Source organism: Haliotis rufescens, unplaced genomic scaffold (assembly GCF_023055435.1).
Source record: "Haliotis rufescens isolate VD_foot unplaced genomic scaffold, xgHalRufe1.0.p SCAF_12, whole genome shotgun sequence".
Classification (NCBI taxonomy): domain Eukaryota; kingdom Metazoa; phylum Mollusca; class Gastropoda; order Lepetellida; family Haliotidae; genus Haliotis; species Haliotis rufescens.
The window spans coordinates 15,778,401-15,798,274 of record NW_025963802.1 but is presented as its reverse complement, the minus strand read 5'-3'; the positions used below and the strand labels follow the sequence as shown (position 1 = coordinate 15,798,274).

The window sequence follows — 19,874 nt, the reverse complement described above, 5'->3', positions numbered from 1 at the left end:
CACGAGGATATTGAATATCGCTTTATTGATAAAAATAATAAAAAAAAAATTTTATTACCATTTAAACTCATCTAAAGCAATGATTGGCCCCAGGTATTGGTGAGCTAGAGCCAATTTAACTTAATCTAATGACTATCATTGAATTGCATAGTCATTTTGGCATAAAAAATTCCATCTGTAGTAGCAGTATTGGTAAATAAATCCAGCTCCAGTGGAGTTGCGGCAGAACCATCATTACCTATACTACTACTGGTCATTTATTATCTGGGTGGTGGTGTATCATATTTCACTAAAGCCTAGCCCGACCACCACCCCACAATCCAAGTAACATTTTTCCATGCCCCCAATACACTGACACTTTTGCATGACATCCCCCCAACACCACCAACGCCGCTTCCAATAATAAATAAACAGTCCCTAAATAATATTCAAATTTTATAACTTTTGGATTGAAACAATAGAACTGTCATGTTTTCATGTCACATTACTGAGCAAAGGAAACCATCACGGAACACATTTACAGGGGCAATTGCGGTAGGAACTACCACACTCTCAGTGGGTGGAACTTATACGAGTCATCTCCCAGGTCAATATGACGTCATGTAGACTAACATCTAGTCTCTGAAATGAACATATCGTACAGAAAAAACCAGTTGTTCAGTTATCTAAATAAAAATAAAGTAAAAGGAGCCCAGTGACTCTCTTCATTTTCTGCACTTTGACTTGCCAAACATTATAGACTTGCATGGGCTGTATTTGATATATTTGTATCAGGGTCTGTAAGACAGACTATGACGTCATGCTGACACACAAATTTCATTGGTTAATGCCGTAAATATATACCCCACAATACACTTTGACCACAAATGCTTTGAATGTGTCACATGTACACATGACCATTTGCTTTGCTATATACAGCACAACCCTAAATAAGCTCTGCCCACTGTGATTGATGCAGACACCATTCACGGTCGATTCTAATGGAGGTCTACTTGTTGTACCTGCCTACCCAATATTTGCATGTTGATATCAGTCCCTGATAAAAAATTGTTTATCAAGAATGTTTCAAAATAAATACAAATATCCTAATTTCAGCAAGCATTTTCAAAATATTACCATGTAATCTGAGTTTTCTTTCTTCACCATCCAGGCTTATTGACCTGGAAATATGTGGTGAGGGAAAATCTAGTCTGACGTTACACCATTATTATCTATAAAACATATTAATCAATTCAATAAATGGTTACTTTACTACTGCAAGGAAACAATCAACATTGTAGATTTCTTCTGGAATTAACTATACAGTGACCTTGACAACTCGAACTGCTAAGGTGACTTTGGCTTTGACAACTTGCAACTGCTAAGGTGACCTTGGCCTTGACAACTCGAACTGCTAAGGTGGCCTTGACAACTCGCAACTGCTAAGGTGACCTTGGCCTTGACAACTCGAACTGCTAAGGTGGCCTTGACAACTCGCAACTGCTAAGGTGACCTTGGCCTTGTCAACTCAAATTGCTAAGCATGGTGAGGTGAAATGGGGTTTAACATTGTGTTAAAGACTATTGCACTAACATAACAACATGCATGCTCACTTGTGTTTGGCTGCTCTTACTTGTTCAGACTTCTACCATTTTTATAATGCTAGCCCACTTTACTGATCCCCTGAATGCTAGAGTGCCATGCAGGGTAACAACAAGTACCATTTTTTAACATCTTTTAGTAAGATGCAGCCAGGGATCTAACTACTGACCTTCTGCTCTCCGGGCAGATGCACATCCATTAGACAAAGGAGGTCAACTGCTAACCGAAAACAGCTTTGGAGTTTTTGGTTTCTTCCAAAATTTAAAACAATAAGCAACAACTATGAAACACAATAAAAATTCCTTTTCTTAAAGTAAAAACCCCTGGATGTATTTATCCAGCAAACAAACATGAAAGAAACAATAAATACTTGAACAAGTGGGTATTTCAACAAACAAAATGAAAAACAAACAAAATGAAAAACAACAGTCAAACCAAAGTCAGTCACATGAGGGCATGATGGGAACCCTTGCAAGAACCATCACACTGTTGGTTGCAAAAATCCTCTGATGCTCATGCTTTCAATCACTGGTTTGCCTGGTCCAGACTAAAAACAAATCTCATCAGTGTGAAGGCTGTAATATTCCTGACTGCACCTCAAAACAACTTGCATTCATCAACTCTCATACATCTATAGACTATGCGTTTAGTTTCTTCATGACCTCATCAGAGGTTGTGATAATAACAAGCCCCTGCTTCGCTCGTGTGGCCAGGTTGACAATGAACTTGTTGATGTCTGCATGCTCCTCATTGATGCGAGGATCGAGACCAATGACGATAGGTTTGTCTAACCCACTGAATCTACGAACTGTATCAACTATCATCCCTCTCCCAAAACCCTTCCCAAGCTCATCCTTAACACAGTCATCAGCATCAGTAGTCCCTACTTCCCGAATCCCCTCCTTCTCCAGATCCACCTCTGCACCTTTCTCCCTCTCCACCTGTCGAACCATGTCCTCAAGCTTGTCCTTGAAATGACCTTCTACCTTCTCAGCATCCATCTTCTTCCCCAGCAGAACGGCCATGTCCTCCAATTTGACTCCGTCCTCTGCACATGTCCTGATGACCTTCATGAGCGTGTCCTCCACTGAGGACTTCTCACACTTAATAATACTCACCCCAGGACCGGAGGTATCACTATGTCCTAATCGGGGAGAATCTTTCATGTAGCTGTCGTCTTCATTTGACTCATTCAGCCTCATAAACTTGGAAGCATATTCAAATATTTCTTTGGAGTTTCTAGAAATCTCACTTAACATGTAATTATTTTTCCCAATTAGCCCAGGTAACCCTGCTTTAAACTTATGAACTTTTTGAGCATAGTCCATGAACACCCAGAAATAACCTTCTGTCTGGTCCAGTTTGTCTCGGAAGTTACCATTGGCTAAACTCTGAGCCAATGAATACCAGTCCCCATCTCGGTCCTTGAAGTTCTGTGCCTCGTCCACCACAACGTTGAGCACAGAAAAGAACCTGAGACGGAAGTTGTCGGGGTCTTGTGCAGTCTGCATCAAGTCTCGCCTCGTCACAACGTCACATAGTTCAAAGGACCTGGAGAAAACAGAGTTATGGAAATAAATACAGATAAAATCATAAAACCAATCTCTGATTTAAGAATTGACTTCAATATTATTTGCGGTTATGTAAAGCCATGCACATGATTTTCATGTTTAGAAACTTCATAAATGCCAAAACACATTGAAGTCATTTCTTATAAATAAATACATCAACAATAATAACTTCACAGACTGCTTATTTAATCATTACCGGGTAATGCAAAAAAATGCAGCACTAACTAAAAGTACAACGATCAGAAGAAATTAGTTGTGAAACTTATTGAACTAGGAACAAACTATTTAACAAACTAAATTCATAAGGCCATGAATTATTCAAGCTTTCCCCTCCCCAACTTATTTAGGCTACGAAGACGTTAAAATCGCTATGTTTGTTCGTTTGTTGTTTAAAGCTGCACTTAGCAATATTCCAGCTATATGAAGGCAGTCTGTAAATAATCAAGATGCTAGGGGTCAGGTGGAATGGGGTTTAACATCACGTTCAAGATTATTGAACTTACATCGCGACGTTTGTTTGTTGTTTAATGCCGCACTCAGCAATATTCCAGCCATTTGACAGCAGTCTGTAAATAATCTAGTCTGGAACAGACAATCCAGTGATTGACATTATGAGCTTTGATCCACGCAACTGGGATACGATGACATGCATCAACCAAGTCAGTAAGCCTATCCACCCCATCCCGTTAGTCAACTCTTTGGACAAGGTTAGTCACAAGCATAGTTTTACGGCAAGCATTGGTTGCTGAAGACCTATTCTACCCCAAATCTTCACGGGTCGTAAAATCGCTATGAGATTCCCCTTCTTCTCCTCTTGTTGAAATAGACCATATACATATTCCAATCAAACATACTTCATGTGAATCACATCCATCCACAGTTGATGTTTAGAAATAGCTTCAACAGTGTTCACAAATAATAAAACATTCTTTTCTAGAATTTAATTGCCTATAATTAAGGGTGCACATAACACATGAGTGCCTATTGTACGCAAATAAATAAGTCTTGTGAACATTGACCAATTGGAAGGGGTGCTAATTGGGATTGTTCACTAGCCAATATATTAGCAAATTCCGCCATGGGCGCTTATTGGAGTGGGGCGCTTATTATGTCAAATACGGTAATTCATTGTATCCTAAGATGACGAAAGGATCAAGTGATCCGTTGGCATGTACTGACCGGGTTTAAGAGAGAATGTATGGATGTCAACTTCTTTATTATGAGGAACGCAAAATTTCAGAGAATATGCTTGCTCCTTCAACAGGTGAATAATAATCTTTCTCATCATAAAGAAGTTGATATCCATATTATCTCTCTCTCATGTGTATCACTTCTAAATGCCATTCAAGGACTTGAGACAGGGGTTTACCCGAATGCGCATCTTGACACTCACCTGACATAAGAGCACAAGAGTTCATTCTCGGCAATATAGAGAATGTTGCGGTAAGTACATCCACGGCGACACAGTTCTCTGATCATCTGCAGAGCCACGACCGTCTTCCCTGCCCCCGGAGGACCGTGTACCCACAATTCCCTGGTGAACTGGTGCTGACACAGCAGCTCAAACTGATCGCACGTCAACAGGAAGTAGTACTCTTCTTGCTCCGTTCCAGCTTCATGAGGCTTGTATGTTGCCATGGCAATAATCAGAGACGTCAAGATGTGGTCCAACTTCCCTGTATTTGCATGGAAGGTGGATGGATACCAGGATGTTTCTAAATCCATCCGAATTTCCTGGACGAAGAGCGGATCCTCAATGTCTACAACATGGACACAGATGCCAAATCTCTCAGTACATCCCCCATTGTGAACTAGCTTCTTCTTCAAAGACTCTGCGACCTGCTGGCAGCGGTGGAAGTAGCAAGACTTATCTCGGGGCAGATCTTCGGCCAGGCAGAGCAAGTGAAGGCCATGGGTATGACTGAGGACAAGAATGTCTGCGACAAAGTCAGATTTGAATTCTGGAACACTGCCAATGCCGAATGTATGTAAAGCCAGAGCGAGGTGAGGCTCGGCGGCAAACATTGCAAGGATGTCCTTTATGGCAGTCTTGATTCCTGGAGATCCTACTGTGTTCAGGAAATGCTTGGGATAAAGATTGGATCCTGTCCTCACTGAAACAGTAATCATACTCAAAATGATGGCCTGCTATAAATGCACCTTGGATTATCAAGCATATCACAGCCTTCGTTTGTTTGTTTGTTTGTTTGTTGTTTAAAGCCACACTAAGCAATATGCCAGCTATATCACGGCAGTCGTAAATAATCGAGTCTGGACCAGACAATCTAGTGATTGGTATTATGAGCATCGATCCATGCAATTGAGATACGATGACATGCCTCAACTAAGTCAGCGAGCCTGACCACCCTATCCCTTTAGTCGCCTTTTAAGACAAGCATAGTTGCCTCTTACTGCAAGCATGGGTTGCTGAAGACCTATTCTATCCCGGATCTTCATGGGTCTCACAGCCTTTGAAATTCACACTAGTCCCCTAGCCCAAGACTTCTAAATTGTGCTGGGGACAAGAAAAAATGCAATGATGGTAGTCCTCACTTACTAGTAACATTTGAGGGCTATAATTCTGAACCAGTTCTCAAAGCTTCATTTTTGCGACAAATGGAAGCTGAAGAAAACTGACAGAAGAGCAAAGTAGTGAACATGAGACCCGTGAAGATTCCGGGGTAGAATAGGTCTTCAGCAACCCATGCTTGCCGTAAAAGGTGACTATGCTTGTCGTAAAAGGCAACTAACAGGATCGGGCGGTCAGGCTCGCTGACTTGGTTGATGCATGTCATCGATCCCAATTGCGTGGATCGATGTTCATGATATCAATCACTGGATTGTCTGGTCCAGACTTGATTTTTTTACAGACTGCCATCATATAGCTGGAATATTGCTGAGTGCGGCATAAAACAACAAACCAAACCAAAAGTAAACCTGAGTCTGAGTGAGTGAGTGAGTGTGGTTTAACGCCGCTTTTAGCAATATTCCAGCAATATCACGGCGGGGGACACAAGAAATGGGCTTCACACATTGTACCCATGTCGGGAATCGAACCCGGTCTTCGGCGTGACGAGCGAACGCTTTAACCACAAGGCTACCTGACCACCCCTGAGTCTGAGTCAAGCAGAGTTAGCTACAAACTCTGAGGACTAGTGAGATGATGTTTCTCCTAGTCCTCTGGATTAATTCAGCATGCTTTCTATTCCCTTATTTCTGTTAAGCTAGAAGTGCCCAGTGCATCAGACTGCCAGAAGACCCAGGGTATTTTCCTATGAAAGAATTAAATAATCCCCCATTAGAAATTAATATGGGAGCTTATGTGTTTATTGATCAACTGACAAATCAGAATTGACAATAATCTAAGTCTTGACTGCTTAAAGATTTCTGAACTTAATTGTTCATTCCAAATGCCAAGCACCCTCTAGCAATTAATTTGTTGTTTATCAACGCACTCAACAATATTCCAGCAATATGGTGGCAGTCTGTAAATACTCAAGTCTGGACCAGTCAATCCAGTGAGTGTCTTCATGAGCATCAATCTAAGTAATTAAGATACGACGACATGCATCAACCAAGTCAGCGAGTCCGACCCCGGATCCCGTTAGTCGCCCCTTACGACAAGCATGGTTGCTGAAGCCCAACCTCTGACAAAGAGTTGCTACAGAGAACACGTACAGTTCAACACCTTTTCCTTGATTCTGGGTATAGTGTGAGGCAGTCCAAACACAAGACGTGATCCAGGCGTCAGCAGGGGCAGCTTCATGAACCGGCTGTGCAACTCCAGCTTGTCTGTACAGCGACAAAAATAATGAGTCTTCATGACCAAATCTATCTGACATGTCTGTAGGATCAAAACACACTGGGACACATCATCACTTCAGTTCTCGGTAAAATGAAAGGACAAACGCTGAGTAAGTTTATACATTATACAGCTAAAATATGCAAATATAAAAGGTCAGTTGAAACTACTTTCAGTGTTTACGCACAACATGGATCTGGGATCCAGACAAATTACTGGAATAATTGTAATCATTATCAAAATAAGTGTGTAGGATACCGAAAATTAGTGTCAAACAAGGACGTAGCTGTGGCATTTAACAAGTTTGGGCACAAGCTGGATCAGTTTCGACACTTGTGCTTCTAAACCTTTGACCTCCCCAACATAAAACAGTTGGATTTGGCCGAAATATGTCCGAATTGTTACCTTGTTTCATTTTGTCGCTGTGTGGACATCTGACTGCCGAGGTTCAATAAACACAACGTTAATTCCTAATACAGGATATTTAACACCAAAAACAAACTCGTGTGATAACCTCTATGTATGAGGCCATCACATTTCCCTGTGAGAAAATAATTTCACAAAAAGTACACGCAAAATCAAAATATACTGATGTTCAAGGTCTTTTGAGAATGACAGAGCATGGTGAAAATCCTGGGCACGACTATATGACTATGACTGAATTTTTCACTTTCATAAACAGTGATAAATCTAAAATGCACCCCAAGCACAATCACCTGATGCACACACAGTGGAAGGGTTCAGACGTCAAATTTCACACCAGTCTGCTGGTTTGAAACTACAACAAACAATTCCCAAGATGGTTGCCTAAAATTCAGAACCAGTTCTCAATTTTTTTTCTACAAATTGGAAGTGAACAAAACTGACAGAAAATGTAAACACAGTAAACTTAAAAGCCTTGTTCAAGAAGTGAAATATGGTTTCCAGTCGACTTAAAAAAATAATTATTGCTGTATGTTTGGATTATGTTATCACCAATTCACCATTTGTTCTTTGGTACTATTCCTGGATTGCAACCTCTGACCATTCCTGGCGAAAAAATGACATGACCTTCAATATTCCTACGTAACAGTGTATATCTTACACCCAATCTGCACAACTGTGCAATGCATGCAATGGGCAATGACGTGTATGAGTTTTAAAATCTTATTCACAGAAGTCAAAAGGACAAAGTTATTTTAGGCTAAAAAAATAATAGTCTTGGTTCTCAGGCACCACCTGCATCATTATAAAGCCTGCAGCATGTTTTGTTTTTATTTCCATTTTCAAAATAATATAAAAATCCTAATACATAAACACAATGCACAAAAATAATTGAAAATGGAAACAAAAACGAAATGTGCAATGAACTTTATGATGATGTGGGCAGTGCCTGAGAACCAAGACTATTATTTTTTTAGCCTTATAAGGATCTGTTCACCAAGTTTTTTTCCAAAGATCTGTTCACTGAATTGTTCTTACACACACAATTATATCCACTCAAATTGAGAGAGTTTGCTTGTCAAAAGTTACTTGAGATCACATATTTGTTTGGTTGTTATTTATTACAGAATATTCACTTAATAATAGAGTTTACTTTATTGAAAACAAAACATGTAAAACAATACCAATTTCAGTTGCATGCTTTGGGCAGAACAGTTACCTGCCCATTGCGTGAACTGAGCAAGCAGGTTGCTCATATTGTGAAATATTTGGAAAAATATTTTTCATTCACAACTATTGCCCACTGCAAGCAATGAGCAGAGAATTGTTTGCACGTTGCATGCATTGGGCAGTTGCACATGTAGCAGGACGTGGAGTCATCCCACAGATGACATCCTTACCTTGTCAGATAGCTGACGGGGTTAACCTCTTTGGTCATGTGGACAAGGCGTCCAACCTCTGATCAGAAGATCCGTGGTTCGAATCCCCTAACTGGACTCGGAAATTTTATGGCCACTACATTGGCGCCCAACGTGGGGCTGAGCATGTTCATGTTAAATTTGAGCAAAATAAGCCTCAGTACCCTACTATGCGGCCCGGGACGTGCCTTCTGTTGATGAGGGAGTATGTAGCAGGGTGTGTAGTCATCCCACAGATGACATCCTTACCTTGTCAGATTGCTGACTGGGTTAAACTCTTTGGTCATGTGGACAAGGCGTCCGACCTCTGATCAGAAGGTCCGTGGTTCAAATCTCATCACGATTTTATGGCACCTACACACAGATTGGTTGAAACATAAGCACACCAAGCAAGCAAAGGGAGACAATTACCCCTGACTTGATTCAGCACAGCAAGCTTCCACTGGGTGTAGGTGAAAGCCTTCACCTGGCCTGACTTATCTAGGTAGTAGCTCTCTGGGCAGGAGGTGAACACTCCCCCTGGGAACCTGCACACAGATATCACCACCACCACTCGACGCTCCTGGAAGTACAGCATTTCAAATACTTATTATTACTGTTTGTTTGTATATTTGTTGTTTAATACCACTCTCAGCAATATTCCAGATATATGACAGTGGCCTGTAAATAACAAGTCTGGACCAGATAATCCAGTGATCGATATTATGAGAAATGATCCACGCCACCAGGGTACAATGACACACTATTGTAAGCAAGGATTATATCCTACCTAAATATTATCCCGGGGGAAGTTTTACCCTAGAGTGTAGTGTCCTACCTTAGTGCCACACTAGTATGGGTTCAAATGCACTAGGGAGAATCATCTTGACACTAGAGAATTTCATTCCAGGGATAAAAAATAGGGTAGGATAATATTCACTCTTACACTATCAACCACCGAGCCTGACCACCCGATCCATTGGGTCACGTCATACAACAAGCATGGGTTGTTTGGGACCTGTTCTCACAAAGAAGTCCCATGTTGGGACTATGCTTGTCATAAGAGGCGACTATGCTTGTCATAAGAGGCGACTATGCTTGTCATCAGAGGCGATTATGCTTGTCATCAGAGGTGACTATGCTTGTCATAAGAGGCGACTATGCTTGTCATAAGAGGCGACTATGCTTGTCATAAGAGGCGACTATGCTTGTGATAAGAGGTGACTATGCTTGTCATAAGAGGTGACTATGCTTGTCATAAGAGGCAACTATGCTTGTCATGGAGGCGACTATGTTTGTCATAGTGGCAACTAATAGGATTGGGTGGTCGGGCTTGCTGACTTGGTTGATGCATGTCATCATATCCCAATTGCTAGATCAATGCTCACGATGACAATCACTGGAATGTCTGGTCCAAAATCGTTTATTTACTGTGCACTCTGTATTTTCTTATTATTTGTTTTTAATTTTGCCGCAGCATTTCGAATCCAGTAAATCCCCAAACACATGTGCTTAATTCTTTGAAAAGCTATATACATGTACTATATAATAGCATTGACAATAGTGTCTTCAACAGCCCTTTGCAAAATTATAGAAATATAAATGTGTCATAAAAAACACAACTTCAGAGTATTTGGCGCGAAGTTAACTTGAGTGAGTGAGTGAGTGAATATGTTTTTTTACGCCGCTTTTAGCAATATTCCAGCAATATCACGGCGGGGGACACCAGAAATGGGCTTCACACATTGTACCAATGTCGGGAATCGAACCCGGGTCTTCGGCATGAAGAGCGAACGCTATAACCACTAGGCTACCCGACCGCCCTGAAGTTAACTTGAACAGGATCAATATGTAACAGAAGGAGTAGCTATCAGTACCAGGGGAACTCCCTCACTCACCCTGGCGCTGCAGCCCAGTATGTTGTGGAATGTGATGTCCCAGTGTCGGCCACGCTCCGCCACGAAACCCTCGTCCCCCCAGATCACACTCTTCATCTTATTGTTGATCTTCTCAACTGAAACAAACAAAAATTTCATGAAATTTTCTTCCACTCAATTCCAAAAGGACACCAAAGAGGTGACAAAAAGTGCAATAAAATTTAGATGCTCTTACTCTTATAAATTGATACTTTTGCAGTTTTGTATTGACAAATATACAACAAATATATCAAATAATGAAATTTAATACCAAAGTGTACTATCATTCATTATATATACATGAAGACCTGTACAAGCTTGCTAGTATGAGTCAGTTAGTTTAATGATGAACTTATCCTGAGGGAACAATTTCATTCTTTTTCTAGGTATGTCCATATCTGTTATCAGTATTTGGGCTAAGAAACATTTCAGTATATTTCTACAGCTATTTTTTTACTATTATATATCTTGGTTTGTTTGATTTTGAATGCCACTCTCAGAAATATTCCAGCTATATGACGGCAGGCTGTGAATAATTGAGTTTGGACCAAACAAGCTAGTGATCGACATCATGAGCATATGTTTCTTCTGGAGTCAAAAGGGGGCACGGGTGGCCCAGTCGTCTAAGGCGCTGCGATTCGCTGTGCAGAGTTGCGTCCCTTGGGCACACCAGAAACCTATGATTGTGGGTTCGAATCCCAGTTCGCCCCGATTATGTTTCTAGGTTTGTCAGCACCATACCCGTGCTCGTGGGTTTCACCAAAGTGGTAAATGTCTGAAACCTGCATCACTTTAGGCTTTCCTCCCACATTAAGCTGACACGCCGTGATATGACTGGAATACTGTTTAAAATTTGTTAAACCCAACTCACTCACTTACTCTGGAGTCATAAACATATAAACCTGTGTGCAGTACATCTTTTATGTTAAAAACTCCAGAAATGTAAAACATATTTAAGTCACAAGTTAATCAAAATGTCTTAGATCATGAAATTCAATCAAACAGGTTCAACATTAATCAGGAATCACCTGTCTTGTCTTGTTCCTCTTCTGTCATTGCTTCTCCTAACACAGCGGCAGACGTGTCTTCAATCCCAAAATAGATATGCCCCCCTTGATGGTTGGCAAAAGCAGAAATATATTTGGTACAGTAATACCTAATCTTGTCCGGCATGGACTTCGCATGGGAGTCTCTCCCCGATGTCAGCATCTTGAACTGAATCTGTTTCCCTTCCTGCTTCAAAGTGTCCTCTGTCTTTTTCCACTGAAATGACCTTGGGATAGGTGGAAGAGTCTTCAAATATCCTACCTCTCCAGTATTGGTGAGAATCTTCAGTGCGGACCGATACGAAACCTCGTGTGTGGCAGTGTCTGTAGGAAGTCGGCAGTGGTAGTCTATAGTACACAGGTGTTCAGCAGCCTTCACAAAGAGGTACAGATCCTTGTCATCATAGTTACCGATCAGATCAAAGTAGTTGCATATATCATCCCCAGAAAGGATGTCGGCGATGTTGCTCTCCATCCCGCCCCACCAAGTGTCGAGGTCTTTGGGCTGTATATGCCGATCGTGGTCGAGGTTTTTCATGTGGAGCAGTCCTCCGGCAGAGTTGAGGAGTGCACAGGCAAAGTGCATGACAATGTGGTTCCCGTGCTCGTGGATGCGTCGCGATATGTGGACAGAACAGTGCAGAACTGTCTCTCCATACCTGTCCAACATCGCAGTGCTGGAGAAGGAAAGGGAAAGAACTTTTGATTTTCTCTCATTACAGGTAGAATCACCTGGGTTCACTTGCACAAAGCAATCTTAGCGCTACGACTATTGCAAGACTATGTTAAAGTATGAGAGTTACGATCCTCTTAGCGCTAAGATCACTTTGTGCAAGCAGGCCCTGGATTAACAAATTACTGAAGTGAGGTGAGATTAGCTGAAATGGAGTTTAATGTGGCTTAAGGTCCCATAAATTTATCTAAATAACAGAGCTAAAGATAAGCAGCTTATTTGCGTAAAATACCCCCCAACCCCCCAACCCCCCTGACAAAAACAAAATATCCAAAAGCCAATTACGTTCAATTAACCTGCATACAGAAATGCATGCATTAAATGAAAAACTCAAATGTATAAAAACAGCTAGCGTAAATACCCAATGAAGCTTTTTCAACATGCGTACAAAGGAGCTAATTTCCGAAACACCATTACGAGCTAATCTACTTTCGAGTCAAGCCTATAAATTTAAAACAGTTATATACATCTAAAATTCATTTCATTCTTTTTAAATCTTAAAATGTTCATTAATGTGGGGAAAAAAACAATAAAGTGATAAATAGATGAGTGAAAAAAAATTGGTTACCCAATGAAAAATGTAATAAAAATCAAATGCTCAAAAAGTTATCTGGAGCTCTGAAAAAAACAAAATCTCCGATCTCTGATAACTGTCATGATTTATAATACAGCTAGAGTGAGTGAGTGAGTGAGTATGGTTTGACGCCGCTTTTAGCAATATTCCAGCAATATCACGGCTGGGCACACCAGAAATGGGCTTCACACATTGTACCCATGTCGGAATCAAACCCGGGTCTTCGGCGTGATGAGCGAACGCTTTAACCACTAGGCTACCAGACTGCCCCTAATACAGCTAGAACTTACACTTAGAGTACTCATGTGGCAATGGTAATGGCAACCCCCATATAATACACTACACACACATGCATGCACATCGCTATATAAGTGCAATAATCTTGTACGTGTCGTCAAACCCAATTTCACCTACCTCACATTACCATAATAACATGGCTTGGCAAATTTTTAATTCCAATTTGGGAATTGTTACGAGCATTTGCTTCTCAGCAGGTTTAGATAAATCTATGCTTGAAACAGAAACTTACACATCCTGGGAGGTTAGAACGTTGTTCATCTTGAAAGTGATAGTCCTGTTTGCCCATTCCACACTAAGGGTTGTTATACCTGAAATATATGTTAGAAGCATCTTCAGCTATGAGTGAGTGACATTTTCCACTGCTTTTAACAATATCAATCATTATGCAACAAAACTAGGCATGACTAGCCAACACTTCATGACTAGCCATCACCACGCTCCTCCACCACCCAACCACCCGCGTAGTGTAGTGGTAGAGTGTCTGCCCAGAGAGCGGAAGGTCCGGGGTTCGATCCCCGGCCGCGTCATACCAAAAGACGTTAAAAGATGGTACTTGTCGTTACCATGTCTAGCGCTGGGCATTAAGGGGCTAAAACAAGGACTGGTCTGCTAAGAGTCAGTATACTGTGTCTGAGTGGGGTATTCATGTCAAACTGCAGCAAGGTATTTCCGTGGGCTAGCACTATACATGGGAATCAGAAGGGACTATAATAATAAAGTGCTAGCCTCCATGTAGCAGTTCATGCTCAAAGCGCTACATTATTACCCCGGTGAGCATTCATTTTCATTCTCAGCTCCCTGGAGAGTATACAACCCAAAGCTGCCTGTAAGGTGCTAGAAGGTTAACAGCCACATTACCATCTCATCCTACTGGGTACCCACTTACTACTGGGTGAACAGAGGCACATTTCGAATAAGTAGAAACCACATGTACAAGCAGCCCCATACTCACACACACACACACACACACACACACTCACACACACACACACACACACACACACACACACACACACACACATTTTTCACAAATGGTCAAAACTGACAACCTTTTTACCTCATAAGTAATAACAAACAAAGTCAGCACCAGTTCCAAATGGATTTTAACAAAATCAAATAACACTGATCAGTCAAAACTAGGAGCTTATATTAAAACTTTTTTTGCAGTTATTAAATACCTCAACAATGAGAGAAGCCTCTGTTCCACTGATCATCAAACAATGTCTGTCCTCAATGAAGGTTTTTACCATAGTTGTATTAATTCTGCCTCTTTAACATAGTGTTAATCAAGCCCTGGTGTTCCCGCCGTGATATTGCTTAAATATTGCTCAAACAGCGTAAAACCATACTCACTCACTCACTGTCAATGCATGGTGCTCAAGCCTCAAGGTGCTTCCTTTGTCGGTGTTACATGAATGCATTTGAATCTACTACTGTTATGTCATGATTTGATTTTACATGAATTTTTGATGAAATTTATTTTTGAAAGAAGCGGAAGTCCAAGGCTCTGAAACATCATGACAAAGAATAAAAGAAGTTTCTATCCATATAAAAGTGTCATGTATTCATGTTCTTCCAACTTCTAAATGCCTATCAAAGATTTCCTACGTTCATATTGTCATCAATAGGTTACAGACTATATAGTACTCATGTAAGGGGAACTGGACAATCCGTACCTACATAGGTCCATGCGTTGAATATATTTTGGCAGACATGTACACAGACGTTGGCTAACCCATACTAGGGCTGGGACAGGTAACTCGGGTACTCGGGTTGGGTGGGTCCTGTGATAATGGTTAAATGGCAATAATAACAATATTCCATGGTTACACCAGTACAAGTCGCTAATGTTCACATTTCATTCTGACTATGCACGCATTCCTTCTGACTTTTATATGTATTAGTAAAGACAAAGCTTTAGTCAACTTCAGTGTATACACAATCAGATCGTTTTATACCATATCTTAACACTTTTTTCCAGGGCTCCGGTGACACAATCCCCAACTGAACATTTTGTGCCCAACTTATGACCTACAGCAGGTACCCGGGTAGGGGTGGGGAATAGGGGGCAGGTACCCGGGTAGTATATTTGGACTTGTCCCAACCCTAACCTATACCCACCCGTACTAAGTCAACTTGACGACTCATACCCCAATAATTGGATTTGTACACATTGAAAATTTAATATGATTTTAAACTTCTATTGTTATCTGTAGCAATTACCTGTAAAGTACATTTGACACTGTAGATGCTGTAGTGACACAGGATGTTTTAATGAAAGAATAGCATGAAAGATTCAGGAAAATCTGCTTTGTACTTCTATTAATTCTGAAAAGTATAAGCTCTACCACAAAACAATGATTAAACTGGTTTTCAATTAAGGTATTGTTTGTTTAGTGTTTCATATAACAACACATGCTAAGTCCAATTACTGACTGTAAACTTCTTGGTAACCCAAGAATTCCAAGAACTTGTGTGGACTGTGTGAAAAAAATATTGCTATGAATATATTGTTTACCTTGAAAGTGTCCATAAATGTTTATTGAATTAAAAGTGACCAAAATGTATGGTGGAATAATATGTGAATCAATGATTATGAACAAATATGAAAATACGGGTACTGGTCGTCCAAATGGGTTTTGGAGTCAGCCAAATAAAGTACGAAAGCTCAAAATCAGTTACAGATCGGACGTGAATATTTGGTACGGTTTAGCCATTTAGTGATTATTAAACCAAGGGGAAATCGACCATCGGTGTATATCAATGAAATTTATCACATTTGTTTAAACACAAATACAACTTCGACGTTCACCAAATATAACGCACCAAACGAGCATGGTTTTTAAGGCATGCATTGGTCTGACTGTCACTTGGTGAATATCGATAAATAATTAAACAACATGAAAATAAAACAGCATGTTATTGTAGTCAAAGCTCACCAATGGTCCATATTGTGAAACCTTCTCACGACGCTTCGTTAGAATTGAGAGCACTACACGCGAGTCCTGTCACGCAGTATGGAGTTTTGACAGCTCCTTGCAGAGATGCATGAACACATATGCTGTGCAGAGTTCTTGCAGACCTCGAAGGGAAGAAAACTAAACATTTTCCCACGGAAGCCTAACAACTTTGGCCTCTGGTCTGGCTTATCCGTACCTGGAATTCGGTACCTTATCCTGTTTTATATCACATTCGGATCTAAATTGATTGATTTCTAAAATTCACCATTATTTCATGACAGTCATAAATAGAATAATTATTATCACTTATTCGAGTATTAGATCTAGATCGATAGACCCAGATCTATATCCAAACATTATTGATATCGAAAAATTGAATTTATGGTATCAAAAAAGATATATAGATATATATATTCAATTTAGTGATATCATAAAATACATTTTTAGATATTACGAAATACATTTAAGATCCGAATTTGTGACATCAATAATTATTTCATGATATCACTAATTGTTTCATATAATTAATTATAATTTGTTCATATCAATAATTCATTTTGTGATATCAATACATTAATTATTAATAATCATTAAATCAGGAATAAATACTAAAAGTGCGTCTCACAGGGAATGCAGTTGTAAAAGTGCTACGTTGGGGGCCCTCTACGTTGTGATAAGATAATTAAAAACAATATCCTGGCAAATTTGTGATTATCAAATCTGGGAAAATTTTCTATGCGCAGAAACTGAAACCTATGATTGTGGGTTCGAATCCCGTTCTCCCCGATTATGTTTCTAGGTTTGTCAGCACCAATACCCGTGCTCGTGAGTTTCACCGAAGTGGTAAACATCTGAGACCTGCATCACTTTGGGCTTTCCCTCCCACATTAAGCGGACACGCCGCGATATAACTGGAATACTGTTAAAAGCGGCGTTAGAATCCAACTCGCTCTCACTCACAGTCTAACAAAGTCGTACGTTGTAAACCACGCTTTGCTCTCTGCACCTGTCAACCAAAGACTTTCCGTTTACAGGTACCTATGTATTTATGCTTCCATCGAACTTTCTTCTAGGTTCTTTACACTTACTCCACTTCTTTAGCGTTATACACAGATCATTCCATTAAGTATATCAGATAATTCTGATGTCCTCCACTCCTTGCGACTGCACCGTTTTTTATGACTGTTTTTGGCATTTAAAAGAATCCTTTCACTTGGTACTTGCTCATTTCACAACACGATATCCACAAATTTATTATAGGCTATGTCAATTCTATTTTGTTGCATCTGCCGTTAGTTTACAGATAGAATGACGTAAAGACTGAGATACATTATCAGAATACATAACAGTATCTCACCCGTGAAGATCCGGGGTAGAATAGGTCTTCAACAATCCATGCTTGCCGTAAAAGGTGAATATGCTTGTAAGAGGCGACAAACGGGATCGGGTGGTCAGGCTCGCTGACTTGGTTGATGCATGTCATCGTTTCCCAATTGCGTGGATTGATGCTCATGACGTCAATCACTGGATTGTCGTGTCCAGACTCGATTATTTACAGACCGCCGTCATATAGCTAGACTACTGCTGAGTACGGCGTTAAACAACAAACAAGAAACAAGCATAACAGTATCTGGTATGACCGATGAGCCAAACTTAAATCTGACTTGAGGTTGACTTGCACTCGCCTCACTCTTTTTTATCTGAATGTCACAGTGTACTGACCATGTGAGTACATTCTGAAAACATTCTGCGGATTAATATCACCCACACAACCAGCGTTATTAAAAACATCATCAGGCCTCACCACATTAAAGTTACTAAAGTTCTCGTAGGGCAGTAGTGAACCACAGACGGACCGCAAGGTGACACACACATTCATATGACAATAGCTTGCATTCACCAAGAAGTCTGAAAGCAATCGGCCATAGTTATTGATTGTATTATCTATCACATCTCGCAAGTAAAATATCCACTCCCTCAATAAAGTCTATAATATTACCAAAAGCGGATACTATCTGATTAAGTGGGCACGGGTGGCACAGTCGCCTCAAGCACCGCGATTCGCTGTGCAGAGTTGCGTCCCTTGGGCACGCCAGAAACCTATGATTGTGGGTTCGAATCCCGTTCGCCCCGATTATGTTTCTAGGTTTGTCAACACCATACCCGTGCTCGTGGGTTTCACCGAAGTGGTAAACGTCTGAGACCTGCATCACTTCGGGCTTTCCTCCCACATTAAGTTGCATGACACGCCGCGACATAACTGGAATACTGTTAAAAGCGGCGTTAAACCCAACTCACTCACTCACTATCTGATTAAAGTCTCCGCAAATGAATGTCTCACCAGGGCAGTGATGAATGTAGTCACATGAGTATATGCTTACGGAGTATATGTTTCGGAGTATATGCTTACTCCTTTATTAGGTGATGAAGGAGTAAGCATATACTCCGAAACGTTGTGTTCCTCATTATAAAGAAATTGACATTCATAAATTCTCTTCCTTATTATTTTCATCCTCGCTGACGATTATGGATGATATCGGGTACCACAACTCGGAAATAAAAACTCCAAACGTTTAATGTACATAAGCAATAAAAATACATGGGGGCGAGCTGGAGCTGGATCGGTTGGTCAGGCTCGGTGACTGGGTTGATGCATGTCATAGTATCCCAATTGTGTAGATGCTCATGATGTTAATCACTGGACTGTCTGGTCCAGGCTCGATTATATACATATCACCGCCATATAGCCAGAATATTGCTGAATGCGACTCAGCAAACAAACAAACAAACTTTGGTCTAAAGCTAATAGAAGGAGAGGAAACTTTGAAAATACTTAAGGTGAGGTGAGTTGAAATGGAGTTTAGCGTCGCGTCCAAGATTATTGCACTTATATAGCGACGTGAATGCACGTGTATGTGTGTGTGTGGCTGCTTGTACTAGTCCGGACTGATGCCGATTTATACTGTTAGCACACTGAGATACCATGCCGCAGTTTAACATGAATACCCCACTCAGACACAGTATACTGACTCCGAGCCGACCATTGTTTTAGCCCCTTAATGCCGAGCGCCAGACAGGGTAACAACAAGTACCATCTTTTAACGTCTTTTGGTATGACGCGGCTGGGGATCGAGCCCCGGACCTTCCGCTCTCCGGGCGGACGGACGCTCTACCATTAGATCACGGAGGCGGTCTGAAAATACTTAAGGCCTTGCAAAGGGGAGAATAACTTTTGTTCACATACATAGTAATACAATCTGTAACCAAACACTCTCCCCTGTGCGCCTCTATGTGTATGTGTGGCTTCCTGCAACCTTTGCTCCATCTAAAACAAATGTGTCATGCATCTGACGTGTGATGTGTCCACTGATTGAGACTAGTTACAAACTGAAACCGTTCCTGTCATTCAGAAACCAGTCCAAAGTCTCATAGTCATGTGCTAGGGGTATGACAATGTACAGTGTAACCACACCAGGCGCTCGATTAGAGATCCCATTGGTTCTGATGCGCACAACTGAACATTCGATTTGTTGGAATATGCCAATCTGCTATCAGTGACTGAAGGGGTACC

The 19,874-nt window shown here is 40.8% G+C and overlaps 1 protein-coding gene across 3 annotated transcripts; it reads right to left on the bottom strand.

The window, feature by feature from the left end:
* Nucleotides 1-151: 151 nt before the first annotated feature.
* Nucleotides 152-16,336, bottom strand: LOC124146077 (schlafen family member 8-like). 3 transcript variants are annotated; one of them, XM_046516147.2, is made up of 8 exons: nt 16,283-16,336; nt 13,573-13,651; nt 11,719-12,413; nt 10,673-10,788; nt 9,207-9,357; nt 6,831-6,944; nt 4,546-5,266; nt 152-3,132 (listed from the first exon to the last, which is right to left on the bottom strand). In XM_046516147.2, the coding sequence occupies exons 2-8, from the start codon at nt 13,599-13,601 to the stop codon at nt 2,220-2,222; spliced, it is 2,739 nt and encodes a 912-aa protein (XP_046372103.1). In that variant the 5' UTR covers nt 13,602-13,651; nt 16,283-16,336; the 3' UTR covers nt 152-2,219. The 3 variants fall into 3 exon arrangements, with proteins under 3 accessions (XP_046372103.1, XP_048249350.1, XP_046372102.1); XM_048393393.1 differs by lacking the exon at nt 16,283-16,336 and adding an exon at nt 16,170-16,279; XM_046516146.2 differs by lacking the exon at nt 16,283-16,336 and adding an exon at nt 15,567-16,150.
* Between the last annotated feature and the right edge of the window lie 3,538 nt (nt 16,337-19,874).